The 14,406-nt window shown below is 38.4% G+C and overlaps 1 protein-coding gene across 2 annotated transcripts in view; it reads left to right on the top strand.

Annotated features, from left to right (window-relative positions):
- The first annotated feature begins 3,236 nt into the window (after nucleotides 1-3,236).
- The window catches only part of UXS1 (UDP-glucuronate decarboxylase 1), a 148,950-nt gene continuing 137,780 nt past the window's right edge, over nucleotides 3,237-14,406 (top strand). For both annotated transcript variants that reach the window (XM_031958786.1, XM_031958787.1), the window contains exon 1: nucleotides 3,237-3,333. In XM_031958786.1, the coding sequence (XP_031814646.1) occupies nucleotides 3,237-3,333 (97 nt within the window). The remainder of the gene's footprint in view (nucleotides 3,334-14,406) is intronic.

Raw genomic sequence — 14,406 nt, forward strand, 5'->3', positions numbered from 1 at the left:
CATAATCTCCAACCCCATACCACTATATTTAAATATGAAATAACGTCATATGACATTATTTTAATTCCAGACACTTATACTAAAAAAAAAAAAATTAAAAGATATTTGAAAATTTTCTTCAAGGTTGTAGAATTTAAAGGTTTTTCTTGAGGAAGTTGTGTTAGGTAACTGAGGAAACTTACTAAGGAGGTTAAACTAAATTATTTCCAAGGTCTCTCCTAGATTTGAAATTCTATGATTTTAGATCTTGAGGCTATTTGATAGCTTCTTGAGTAATGGTTCGAAGGACATCTGGTTTTCCCCTCATTGTAAATTTTTCTGTAGCAAGCACAGATGCCAGAGATCAAGCTGATGATCTTTTCATGTTTCAAAGCAGAAAATCTTCCTGATTTCTTGAGTTATTACCTTAACAATGAAACAAGCTACACCTTACACCCTAGATTTTATGCAAGGCATTCAAAATACATTCACTAGTTTTGTACTGCATTTTCCATCCTATAATCAGTGCTGAAAAATCTCAAAATCTGATTTAATTATTGACTTTACCTTTATTCCAGATTCATAAATTCAAAAATTTATCTCAACAACAAATTCTGTTCTCATCTTATAACAAAGGATTGTAAGCATTCAATATTTATCTTTTTTAATCACATATTTTTAAATGTTTTAAGGAAAAATATTTTTGCAATAACCAAATACATTTTCATCTCTCTCACCACAATAAAAATTTTAAAAAGTAAAAACACAAGGAGGCAGCTAGAAAACCAGAGTTCAAATCCCACCTTACACATTGCTGGGACCTTGGACAAGTCCCATAACCTTTGCCTCAATTTCTGAACTATAAAATGGGGATAATAGTAACACTACTTACAAAGGTTCTTGTAAGAATCTTGTATGTTTGTAAAGCTATTAGCACAATGCTTGACATATGATAAACTTTTAATAAATGCTTATTCCTTTCTCTCTTTACTTACCTATTCCATGAATGTTGTCCTTCAAAATACTCATGTTACTGATATGTTTGAAGTTTCTTCACTTAGTTTACCAAGAACACAAGAAAGTAAGTTTATTTTCTTACCTTCCATATTACTTCCTTCTTTTATCTTTCTCTTTCTCTCAGCTATGCTCCTTCTCTCCCTTCTCTATCTGAATGTGCACTTGATGGAGCAATAGAACTTCTTTCTAGGAAGAGATATCCTGGAGAATCGAGCAACGAGCTTTCACAAGTCTAGAAGCCAAGGGGAAGCAGAAGTGAATGACTGTAAAGGGTTTATTTCTGTGAGGCCTGTTCCAAGTACCATAAATGAGTGATTATAAGTGTCTGAGTTCTAACTAGGAATGAATAGAAGTTGACTTGTTTGAGTTGCAAACATGAATTAGCAGAAGGTAGATAGACATTATTCAGGAATAGTCTGATATTATCAAAGGTCCCTTGACATAACCCCCCTATCTGTATACTTGAAATCTTCTGTATTTATACTATACGTAAATGCTTAAGGTGAATTCATCTACACAGGTTTTGAATTATTCCAGTTGCTCCATTTCTTCCTCTAATATTTATTTACCAGGCACAAAAAAAATTCTAGTTGAGCTTCAGGGCATCCCTAAATGGGCAATCCCAAATTTCTGGCTTGCTAGGGAGCTGACAATAAGACCTTATTTTGATCAAAGAAACAGATGGTCTAGCTAACACATAAAGCAGGGATTATTTTTCTAAATAACCTATTATTATTCATTTTCAGAGTATTGGTTTTTTGTGCCATGGGTGCGTTGTAGACAGCTCCAACCAGCTCAGGAGAGCTAATTACTAAATTTTCAGTGTGAGTATTTATACCCTGGAAATAGGCAAATCATACAAATTAGGGTTTAAGTTACTGTTTTCTTGATTGTCTAGATTTAAGAAAGTGATGGAACAAAGCTAATAATGCAATTTAAACTCAAAAGTGTACATTTTTTGAATGTGGTTTTAACATTCGCAAGTACACACCCTTGTTTCTATACCAGCAATTTCTGGGCCATTTCAGAGTGCAGACCCTATTAGCAAGGCTTATTAGTAAACTAAGTTTAGTAGTTAGTAGTTTAGTAAACTACTTAGTAAAACTGTTTATAGGGTATTATTTGAAGACTTATAGATAGGACCCCCTGCCCACAAATCATTTCCTTTTTCTTCTTCCCTTTCTACAATCCTGAAAAGTCATAATTTTTTGGTCTAACGAGATCATTTTGCAGTTGAGAAAACGAAGACTTTAGAGAAAGTGACCTGGCCATGATTACATAGTTAGTGGCATTTTTCTCTAGATTCCCAAGTTCTGTGGTCCTTTTACTTTATTGAACCCTTTTCTTGAACATTTTCCAGCAAACAGGGGGTTCACTACTCAAGAATTCTGCTTATTCAACTCGTGAACTCCACAAAAGGACTTTGAGAAATTCCTGTTCGATCTCAACTCTTTTGTCGGAGCATCAATTCTTGTTTTAGCCGTTCGGAAGATGCAACACCACCACCACAAATATAAGTCACATTCTGTGTCCCCGAGAAAGGTTTCCTTTATTGACTGGGGGACTGGATGCCTTATGTGCCGGGCTCAGATTTATCATTTTGATGCTTTTATGCAAGAGGAAAAAGAAATATAAAAAAAATATATATAAAAATATAATAATAATAAATATAAATAAAAATATAAAAGAAATAAAAAAAAATGTTCTCAATGCGTTTTAAGGATAAAGGTAAGTTAACTGCAGGGAGAAGGGGATAGGCAAAGATAAAAAAAAAAAAAAAAGCAAGCATGAATGGTTCCCTCATTTCATCGAGGACCATTTTTCCTGAAACAAACCAAAAGTTAAGCTTGCCAGAGAGAGCCCTCAGGGCGGGTGAAAAAAAGATAAGCCCAGACAGATGAGAAGGCGTGGCCAAGAAGCGCTATTCTACGCATGCGTGCACCAGTTGAAGTTGGACCAACCCGCCCCCAACATTCTTTGATGACCGGAGGGGCGGGGGGAAGAGATGCTTCCTGCGCCTGCGGGTTGGGGGCGGGAAGTAAAGGAGAGGGAGGAACTACAATTGCGCCTGCGCGTTGGTGTCTCTCGGCAGGAAGCCTCTGGGGCTGAGGGGCGGAGAATCTAGGCTGGGAGGCAGGGGGAGGAGCTTACTCGGGCCGCTGCCGCCCTGCCGCGCGCATTGTGCAGCAGGCGGGTCCCCGCGCGCGCGGCAGGGTCCTGGGCTCGCGCGGCTCCCAGGGATGGTGAGCAAGGCGCCGCTGTTACGCCTGCTGACTGCCGTCAACCGGAGGAGGATGAAGCTGCTAGTGGTCATCGCCTTTGTCGCCTACGTAGCCTGTAAGTGTGTGTTGGCGGGGACGGATGGAGAGCCCCCATTCATTCATTGCTGAGCACTCGTTGTTTGGGGGGGGGGAGGAGGGAAGGAGATGGGGGGGGAGCACCTCGGGTGGCCGAGGTTCTTTTTCCCGTCTTGTGGAGGGAGTCCTCCTGGGCGGGGAGGAGGGAGGGGGGAAGTGAGTGGCGCTGCTGATGCAGGCGGTAGTGTAGCTGGGGTTGCCTACACGCTGCATTCTGAGTGGCGGTGGGGACTCTGTGTGTGTGTGTGTGTGTGTCTTGGGTGCAGGCGCTTTTAGCCCGGAGGGTGCTTTTCCAGTTTTCTAAACCTCCCTTTACACACCTGGCGCTACCTGCTCTTCTTCCCCCTCCCTCTCCCTCTCCGAACGCCTTTTCTCCTCCCTCCCGGCTTTCGGGGAGACTCGGCGATTTTTTGCTCTCTTTGGAAGTAATCTGCGAGCAAACTTCAGCCCAAACCATCGCAGACCGTTTTAGGGCCCGTAGGGAAGAATGCAACCTGGGTAGAGTTAACCGTGAACTTGAGACAGGAAAAGTGGCCGGGGGGGGGGGGAGCGAGATGGGAGGCGTGTCTGCGTTCTGAGGCTGGTGGAGCTGGGTGCTAGTTGGTATCTGGGAGAGAGAGAGAGAGAGAGAGACGCGAAAGAGGGATCATTTAGGGCCGAAAGGACTAGCTAGAGGCTTTTCTTATATCACCTGGAAGCCCTCTTTTTTAGAGTATAGGCGAGTCCGGTGTCTTACTCTTGCCCCAAATTCTTCTTTTTCCTCTTCAGCATCTCCCCCCGATCCTCATCACCCATTAAGGAAAATGTGTGTGTGTGTGTAAGAGCGCTAATTGTGTGTGTTAAGTGGAAGTCGAGCAGAGAGTAGCAGAAGAGGCTGGCAAAGCTCAGTTGCTCTGCAAGTGCTGGGTTAATGCCCTTTGGGAATCTCTCTGGATAAAAGCTCAAAAAGCTCTCCTTTGTTGTAGTCTAGAGAGAGTTATGCCGCGAAAAGCCACGGAACCCCGTAACACCCGCAGCTAGTCATCGTTGTTTATTAAATAGGATAAAAATACTGTGCAGTTGGCAGAATCCACTGAGCTTCAGTGTTTACACTGCGGGGGAAATTACTCAGCATTTAACTATTCTCATGCTAAATTTTACTCTCCAAACTGAATCCTCCTTCCCTCCCTTCTCCCCCCCCCCCCCCAAGTCCCTCTCCTTCTGTATGGTAGAGAGTGGATGGTGTATCCCACCTTTTCCTTGGGTTCGATTCAGAAAATGGTTACAGCCAGCTGCTAGAGTTACATGTGTATCCAACCTCTTTCCGGGGTTTGATTCAGTATCTGGGCTAAGCCGGCAGTTAGTGTTAACAGAAGTAACAGTGTGTGGAGCTGTTCCTGGGGAGATGGGTTCTTCCATCTGAGTAGCTTTTTAATGCGGTGCTACTTGTTAGCTTCTACGTGCTAGCTACTAGCTGCTGGCTAAGTCCTTAAGTGAGAGGAAATATTACTCAAAGGACTGAAAGGTGATGGGACTATTTTGATGAGAGAGAAATCTTGAAAGGAGGAGGATGGGAGAGTAATAAGACAGGATAGATAATAGGACTAAGTATAGGGATTGTGCATTACTCCTTCTCCCTCCCCTTCCTCCCCGTCCATCCATGGTGGTTGTGGTTTTAGTTTGTCCTTAGTGTAGAGCTCCTGCTCAGGGAAAGACATTCTGCTGACTTACATGACTGGAGGATTGTGTTGTTTTTTAAAATTGGTGGTGGTGCTGTGTGTGTTTTAGGGTATTGGGGGGGGGTGGAGAGGAAAACATTATAGTACCTTCTCTTTTCCAGGCATTCATGTGGGCACTGGAGATATATATGCAAAACCATAGTACATAGTAGTCTGTAGTTCCCTTCAAGAAGAAATCACCAAACAAACAGATATGCAACTACTTACTTTCTATACCAAGGAAGGAAGATATTGTTCCAGGGGTGACTTAAGCTTCAGGGAAGTCTCTTTTTGTGGCACAGCAGTGGATAGGTTGTGATTAAATGTTCAATTGTGAGGTACAGGCTAACCCCTCTAGGAATTAGAAAGTGATGGTTGGAGACACTTGGTCTTCACTGAGAAAGAGTAAGCCTTGGAGCTAGACTTTTAAAGATTTAAAAAAAAAAAAAGGCGGGACAGGAAAAGTACATTAAAAGTAAGAATTCCTAATTCACTAAGGTTTGAAAAAAGAAGAGTTTAGTTGAAGAGGTAAGAAATAAGGAGTGACTGAAGAAGTTGAGCAGAGTAGGATTATTGTTTTTTTTTTTTTTGTAAAGCATCCTATCTGAAAACATAGTTGAGCTCTAGTGTGGAGGAGTAATATCACCAACTTTATACACAAGGAAGATTTATCTGACAATGAGGTGTAGGCTAATTAGGGAAAGAACCTTTAAAAATAGAGTCAGGCTGACTTTTAGGAGGCTATTAGTATAATTATTTCATTAAATAATGAGAGCCCTAGATTTGGGCAGTGGCAATGTAGATAGAGAAAAAAAAAAATCAAATCTGAAATACATTTTGAAGAAATTAACAGGATTTGGCAAAGGTAGAATAAGTGAATCAAATGACCAAGACAAAAGAATTAGAAAGGTGGAATCTGATTTGGAGGAAATGATTTCAGCTTGGACATTTTGATTTGGAGGTAATGGTGAGACATCCTGATGGAAGCTCCTCTGAATACAAAAATTGGCAAGCATGTATGGCTTCTTTAATGTGGGAAGATCAGGGACTCAAACAGAAATTTGATAGCTGAATGTCTTGTCTTTCCAACTAATAATTTGTTCTCTTCCTATATCCTTTATCAAGAGTAAAATCTTTGTAAAGTCTTCCTTGAACCTTCCCCCCCTTCAAATAAACAAATAACATACCCGGTTTTCCTGCTCCTTTCTCATGTTTCTTTCTCCTCATCAGAGAACGTGCTGTATGAGCAAAGCAGAATTGAATTAGTCCAACAGAAATGCTAGATACGCAAAATTAGAGAAGCTATCCCAAATGTTCATATGGACTGTTTATGTCTGACCAGTGGCAGAGCATTCTGTTCTTGTGTTGGTCTGATCAGCTACAGTCAAACACATTGTAACTTGACTCTAACATAATGATGTCATTATGGTCCTATTTGAGAATGAAGGATAGCAACCAACTATTTCTCCTTTGAGATACTCAATGTTCCATATCTTGTTGCTTCAGTGATTCTTTTGATCCACAGTAATCTCTTCCTGTCATGACTTTCTGTGATACTTATTTACTGGTTTCCTAAGACTGTCAAGGTCTGGCCCACCTTCTCCCCTGAATCTTTTCTATCATTATTTTTGGAGGCAATCACAGTGAAGTGACTTGTTTGGAGATACACAGCTAAGTAACTGAGGCTAAATTTGAACTCGGGTTCATGACTCCAGGGTTAATGCTTTCTCCATTGTACCATCTAGCTGCCCCATACTACCTGTCTTTTTCACCTATGTTTTTCAGCATCTACAACCTCTGTGAAAAGGGTGACAGGGTTTTTTTTTTTTTTTTCCCCTCCTAATCAAGGGGCAAAGCTTTATTGCAATATAACACCATTACAAAGCAGACTGGATTGTAAGAGAATTCAGTAAAGAAACAGAAACAAGGAGATACATTTATACAGCTTTCAATCAGATATTCTAATTCTATGGCTCAAGGGTAGGTCAGGGAGTAATTTCCAGATGAATTGAGGATGGTCTCTGAAATTTGATTATCACTGACCAGATCATCACTCAGCAATGAACTGAGAAGTAGTCTATTCAGAATCAGATGGACTGAGCATAGGAGTTTTCTGAGGCAGACTCTAAAACCAAAGTTTTAGAGTTTCATATCACATCATTTTCCCCCCTCAAAGCAGTCATCCCCAAGTGCATTTGGGATAAAGGGATGGAGGTCTCATCTTTTGGAGCTGCTTCTTGCTGACAAGGGATGTAAAGCTGTCCCTGCCCAGTGGGGGTCCAGACTGAGAAGGGGAGGTAAGATGGCAGCAGAAGCATTCAATGAGGTGCCGAGTGTCAGGATCAATTAGCCAGTGGTATTCAGAGTGAACAAATAGTTTGAAGTTCATAGCTTGGAACTTGGAGGAAAGAAATCTCACAAGTAGGTTAAAAATGAAGGGGCCAAATAGGAACAAAAATAATAATTAAAAGTAGAGTTAGTAGGGACAATAGCCAGGAACCCCACCCAGAGGAAGGCTGGGGTGGGAGGAAGATGAGTCTATCATGAATGCCTCTCATCCAAACAGCTTTTCCTAGGATAAATACCAAAGAATGTTTTCCCCAAAATCCCCACTCTTGTCTCCTTGAAGAGGTGAAGGTAGTGTCTGAAGCAGTGGCATTATACACAGTGAAAGGAGCACTCAGATGACCTAGGATACAAGTAACGAGTCTCTGAAGGTGTTAAGCATTGGGTAGAGAGGATGACATGCAGAGTGGAGATAATAATTAATCTTAAATGGGTTTGATCTCCTTTAGCAAAAACCTGAGCTTTCAAGGAAGACTTTTACCCAATTAGTAAAGGTGACAACAAAAACTAAAAAGCAGTTTGAAGCCTCTGAGAGGGGCATATGTGTAAAATCCTTCTGCTAGTCCTTCCCTAAGAATGTACCCCTCTTCCAGATAGTCTTCAGGATGGGGGTTTTAGCAGCCCTTTCACAAACTGGGCACATTTTATAGATCTGTTTGTTTCTCCTGGCTTGTAATCAGTGAAAATAGGTTTCAAAAGGACTGGAAAGTATTTTTTTTTAAAGTGAGTATGAAGAAACTTCAAGGAAGGTGGTGTAGAAGTATTATGAGTGAGTTTGCCAGAAAAATTTTGGAATGGATATCCTACAATTATTATCTTTCGGGGGGGGGGGGGGGGGGGGCGGCTGGTAGCTAGTACAAATGGGATGCCATCCAGAGTGGAGATGGTGACATTTGGGAAAAGGGCCTTTGCAAATAATGCATCAGGGAGTGACAGATTTTCACTTCATGTTTTATGTTGTCCTTAAAGAGATTCATAACCTTTTTTTAAGTTTCTTTTTTTAGGGATTTTTACAACTACTAGCTATGGATAAACAAAAGTTTTAAAATTAAAAGTCTTAGAAGACTATTAGTACATTATTTTTCTGATCTCTAAATAAGCTGATCTAACTCCTAGTCACTCTTCTTCAACTGACATCTTGAACTGGGTGTCCTATAGATATCTTAAAATTTATCTTGTCCAAAACTGAACTCATCTTTTTCTCCCAGCTCACTTCCCAACTTCCCTTTTACCATGTGGGCATCTTTCAGTTACTCAGGTTTGCAACGTAGGTTTTATCATCAATCTTCATTTTCTCATCTCACTATACACAATCTGTTACCAAATCCTTTTGATTTTACCTTCTTTCATCTGCCACCACCACCACTGATGAAGATCAGAATCTCACCATCTTTGCACAAGATTCTCCATCTCCCCAACTCTTCAGCATTTTTCATTACCTGTTCCTTATGCTGGGACTTCTCTCTCTCTCATCACTCTTCACTTGGCTTTCTTGTTTTTCAGGTCCCAGCTAAAATCATACCTTCTGCAAGAAGCCTTTGCCAATATCCCTTTTAATATTAGTGCTTTCCCTATGAGATTATCTCCAATTTATCCTGTTGTTTATAGATGATTGTTTGTATGTTGTCCCCTCTACTGGAATGTGAATTCCTATTGGACTGTGAGCAAGGGTTACTGTTTACCTTTCTTTATATGCTCTACACTTTGCACAAGATCTGGCCCTGGTTAATAAATGGTTTTTGAGTTTCTCTGGTTCAATTTCTGGTCTTTGTCCAATTAATCAAACATTTATTAATCACTAATAAGTGCTGGTAAGATCTCTATTCCAGATGTATGGGAGCTAGAAATTTTAGAAAAATTTTGTGGGTAATTTGCTATATTCAGCTACAACAAATAAGTTCATTAAAGAGGTATAAACATGGTACTTTGTAAGAGGTTCAAGGGGAGGAAGTTCACAGCTGAGAAAGTGGTATTGAGCCTTTTTATTTGTGTGTGTGTGTGTGTGTGAGAGAGAGAGAGAGAGAGAGAGAGAGAGAGAGAGAGAGAGAGAGAGAGAGAGAGAGAGAGTGTGAGAGTGAGTTTGTAAGTGAGTGAGTTTGAGAGAGAGGGAGAATGTGAGTGTGAGAGAAGTAGGGAGAGGGAGGGAGGGAGGAGAGAAATCAGAAAAAGCATCTTAAGAGGGTATGCTTTCAAAGATGATTTGGAATTCAATGGTCAGGACTGGGCTTTGATTGCTTGGTAAAAGGTGTTAAGCAGTGTGAAGCCACTGAAATTTTTAAAAATAACATTATTTTTAATAATAGTATTATAGATATCTTTTGTTTTATACAGAGTACATTTCTCAATGTAACACTCCTTCCCTCTCTTGGAAAGGTAGTTATTTATTTTTATTTTTTTAATACTAATAGCTTTTTATTTTTCAAAATCTATAAAATCGTTTTCAACAATCACCCTTGCAAAACCTTGTGTTTTAAATTTTTCTCCCTCCTCTCCTCTTCCCTAGACAGCAAGCAATCCAGTATAGATTAAACATGTGCCATTCTTCTAAACATATTTCCACATTTATCATGCTGTGCAAAAAAAAAAAAAAAATCAGATCAAAAAGGGGGAAAAATGGTGGGGGCAGGGGGGGGGGGGAAACAAGCAAGCAAACAACAAAAATGAAAATACTATGTTGTAATGCACATTTGGTCTCCATAGACCTCTCTTTGTATGCAGATGTCTCTGTTCATCATTAGTCTATTGAAATTGGCCTGAATCCCCCCATTGTTAAAAAGAGTCATGTCCATCAAAATTGATTGTCACATAATCTTGTGGTTGCTATGTACAATGTCCTCTTGGTTCTACTCACTTCATTTAACATCAGTTCATGTAAATCTCTCCAGGCCTTTCTGAAATGATCCTGCCGATTGGTTTTTTATAGAACAATAGTATTTATTACATTCATATACCATAACTTATTCAGCTATTCCCCAGCTGATAGGCATCCACTCAGTTTACAGTTCCTTGCCACTACAAAAAAGGCTGCTACAAACATTTTTGCACATGTGGATCCTTTTCCCTTTTTTATGTATGTCAAAGAGATACAGATCCAGTTAGAGACACTGCTGGATCAAAGGTATACATAATACAGTAGCCTTTTGGGCATAGTTCCAAATGGGAAAACTATTTACTTTAAAAAAAAAAAAAGAGGGGGAGAAAAATTCAGTAAAATTAACTAACAAATGGAAAAAAGTCTGACCTGCAGTTAAATGCATCACATATATACACCTTACATTCTGGTTCCTTTGTATCTTTCTAATCTTCTTACATTTGAATCCTCTCCATACATTTTATGATCCGCAAACTGCCCTCATTGCTATTTCTTGATCAATAAACTCTCTCTAACTCTTACCTTTCCACTGGTTCTCTTCCATGCTTGGAATGTTCTCTCCCGTTTATGTCTGACTATTGGATTCCCTAACTTCTTTCAAGACTGTCCAAATCTGACCCTTTATAAGAGACATTTTTTGATTGCCCTTCCCCCTCTCTCCTTTGTGCCTTCCCTTTGAGATTATTTCCCATTTTCTTAAATTTTATATATTTTGTATGTATATAGTGATTGCCCAGAACCCCTCATTCCCCAGAATATGAACTTCTTGTAGCCAGAGAATGCTTTTTGCTTTTCTTTGTATCCCTACTGTTTAGCATAATAAGTGATAACACATAATAAGTGATTAACAAACGCTTGTTGGCTAATTTTATAGTTTTACCTCTGTGGATTAGTGGGGAGAAGTGCTCTCTCATATCTATTTGGGGTCAAGCTTGGTTATTGTAATTTTATAGTATTCCTTTTTGATTGTTTTCCTGTCCTTATTTACATTTATACAATTGTAATCATAAGTATTGTTTTCCTGTTTCTGTTTCATTTTCGCTTAGTTCTTATAAATCTTTTCATGCTTCTCTACATTAATCATTTCATAATTTCTTACAGGCTGTTGAAAATTTTGAAGCATTTTCCTTGTGAAGGCCTGTTATGTTACTTCACTTATCTGAACTGGAAGTAGTGAGGTCCTGTACTAGGGTGGTTACAGCAGGAATAGAAAGGAATTAGAGGATTGAATGAAGTTTCTGTTGGGAGAGCAATTAGAGAAAGCTAAGGAATTCAACTGAAAAGTCTTAAAATAGTACCTATCCTTGAATCACCAAGGGATAGGGAAGAATAGTTAGAAAGATAAAAGTAACCTAGAGATTATGTGAATTGGAAATCAAGACAAGAAAATATCTCCAGTTGCGTATTTTGCTGATCTCATGATATCTAGTACTGGGAAGGAGACTAAAAAGTTACCTAATGACTATTAGAATTGGTGATTAAAAGTTCATCTCTTCAAAGAGTGACTTCAATAAATTGGGAGAGAGAGGATAGAAGTCATATTACCTGGAATTAGGGAGAAAGCAGTTTAGGCAAGGAAGTGAAGGCATTGAGTATAGATGACGTTTTCAAAACATTTGATTATTAGACAGGAGAGAAATGGAATCATGGTTGAATAAGATTGAAGGATTAGAGGAAGATACATACATACATATATTATTATTATTATTTTTGTATAGCTTTTTGTTGACAAAACATATGCATGGGTAATTTCTCAGCATTGACCCTTGCAAAAACTTTTGTTCCAACTTTTCCCCTCCTTCCCTCCATCCCCTCCCCTAGATAGCAGGTGGTCCCATATATGTTATGTGAAGTCCATGCTAGCTCCCTGGAGGCCTCAGGATCAGCCAGAGTCAGTTTAATATCTCTTTAGGATATAAGCCCAATAGTAACACTGCTGTATCAAAGGGTATTGCACAGTTTGATAACTTGAGTATAGTTCCAAATTGCTCTCCAGAATGGTTGGATCTGTTCACAACTCCACCAACAACGTATCAGTGTCCCAGTTTACCCAGTCTTCTCCAACATTCGTCATTATCTTTTCCTGTCATCTTAGCCAATCTGAGAGATGTGTCATGGTATCTCAGAGTTGTCTTAATTTGCATTTCTCTGATCAATAATGATTTAGAACACCTTTTTATAAGAGTAGAAATAGTTTCAGTTTCTTCATCTGAAAATTGTCTGTTCATATTTTTTGACCATTTATCAATTGGAGAATGGCTTGATTTCTTATAAAGTCAATTCTTTATATATTTAGGAAATAAGGCCTTTTTCAGAACCTTTAACTGTAAAAATGTTTTTCCAATTTATTGCTTCCCTTCTAATCTTGTCTGCATTAGTTTTGTTTGTCCAAAAGCTTTTTAACTTGATATAATCAAATTTTTTCTGTTTTGTGATCAATAATGATCTCTAGTTTTTCTTTAGTCACAAATTCCTTCCTCCTTCACAAGTCTGTGAGATAAACTATCCTATGTTCTTCTAATTTATTTATAATCTCATTCTTTATTCCTAAATTATGAACCCATTTTGATCTTATCTTGATGTACAGTGTTAAGTGTGCATCAATGCTTAGTTTCTGCCATACTAATTTCCAGTTTTCCCAGCAGTTTTTCTCAAATAGTGCATTCTTATCCCCAAAGTTGCTATAGTTATTGACTCTTTTGTCCTGTGAACCTAACCTATTCCACCGATCAACTAGTGTATTTCTTAGCCAATATCAAATGGTTTTGGTGACTGCTGCTTTATAATATAGTTTTAGATCAGGTACAGCTAGGCCACCTTCATTTGATTTTTTTTTTCATTAGTTCCTTTGAAATTCTTGACTTTTTGTTCTTCCAGAAGAATTTTGTTATTTTTTCAAGGTCATTAAAACAATTCCTTGGGAGTCTAATTGGTATAGCACTAAATAAATAGATTAGTTTAGGTAATTGTCATCTTTATTATATTTGCTTGGCCTATCCAAGAGCTCTTAATATTTTTCCAGTTATTTAGATCTGACTTTATTTGTGTGGAAAGTGTTTTGTAGTTTTGCTCGTATAGTTCCTGACTTTCCTTTGGCAGATAGATTCCCAAATATTTTATGCTATCAACAGTTATTTTAAATGGAATTTCTCTTTGTATCTCTTGCTGTTGGATTTTGTTGGTGATGTATAAAAATGCTGAGAATTTATGTGGATTTATGTATCCTGCAACTTTGCTAAAATTGTGGATTATTTCTAATAGATTTTTAGTAGAATCTCTGGGGTTCTCTAAGTATTCCATCATATCATCTGCAAAGAGTGATGATTTGGTTTCCTCATTACCTACTTTAATTCCTTTAATCTCTTTTTTATCTTTATTGCCAAAACTAGCATTTCTAATACAATATTGAATAGTAATGGTGATAGTGGTCAACCTTGTTTTACTCCTGATTTTATTGGCAATGGGTCCTTTTCTTATCATTACATACGATGTTACTGATGGTTCTAAATAGATGCTACTGACTATTTTAAGGAAAAGTCCATTTATTCCTATATTCTCTAGGATGGGTGTTTTTTTTTTTTTAAATAGGAATTTTTTTTTAAATAGGAATGGGTGTTGGATTTTATCAAATGCTAATTTGGTTATTGATACATTTAATTATGTTAATAGTTTAGAGGAAGATATTTTTAAGATTGTGAGAAATCTAAGGTGGTCTAGAGGCAATATTTTAATCAGAAGACCTGGATGTTATTCCTGCCTTTCACATTTACTACATGTGCAGACTTTGGCATGGTACTTAACTCCAAGGGCCTCATTTTCTTTTTGTGTGTGATAAAGAATTGACTAGATAATTTTTTGAATTGTCTTCCAGTTCTACAGCATATTATATTATGGCTGTTTGTAGACAGTTGGGAAAGAACCTGTAGAGGAAGAGATTATTGACTGTATAACAGGGGTTGTGACTCCTGGAGTAAAGCCCTGGAAGAATAAAAGTGGGTGGGAGTAAGCATACAAATAAAGGAATTGTCTTTATCAAGGAGTAGGGATATTAGTTACTTACTCATCTTTTTGAAATTTACTTAACTGAACATGAGGAAAGAAATTCGAAACACTTAGTAGGCTAATAATCTAGGTGAGA

This window comes from Sarcophilus harrisii, chromosome 3, assembly GCF_902635505.1.
Source record: "Sarcophilus harrisii chromosome 3, mSarHar1.11, whole genome shotgun sequence".
Taxonomy (NCBI): Eukaryota; Metazoa; Chordata; class Mammalia; order Dasyuromorphia; family Dasyuridae; genus Sarcophilus; species Sarcophilus harrisii.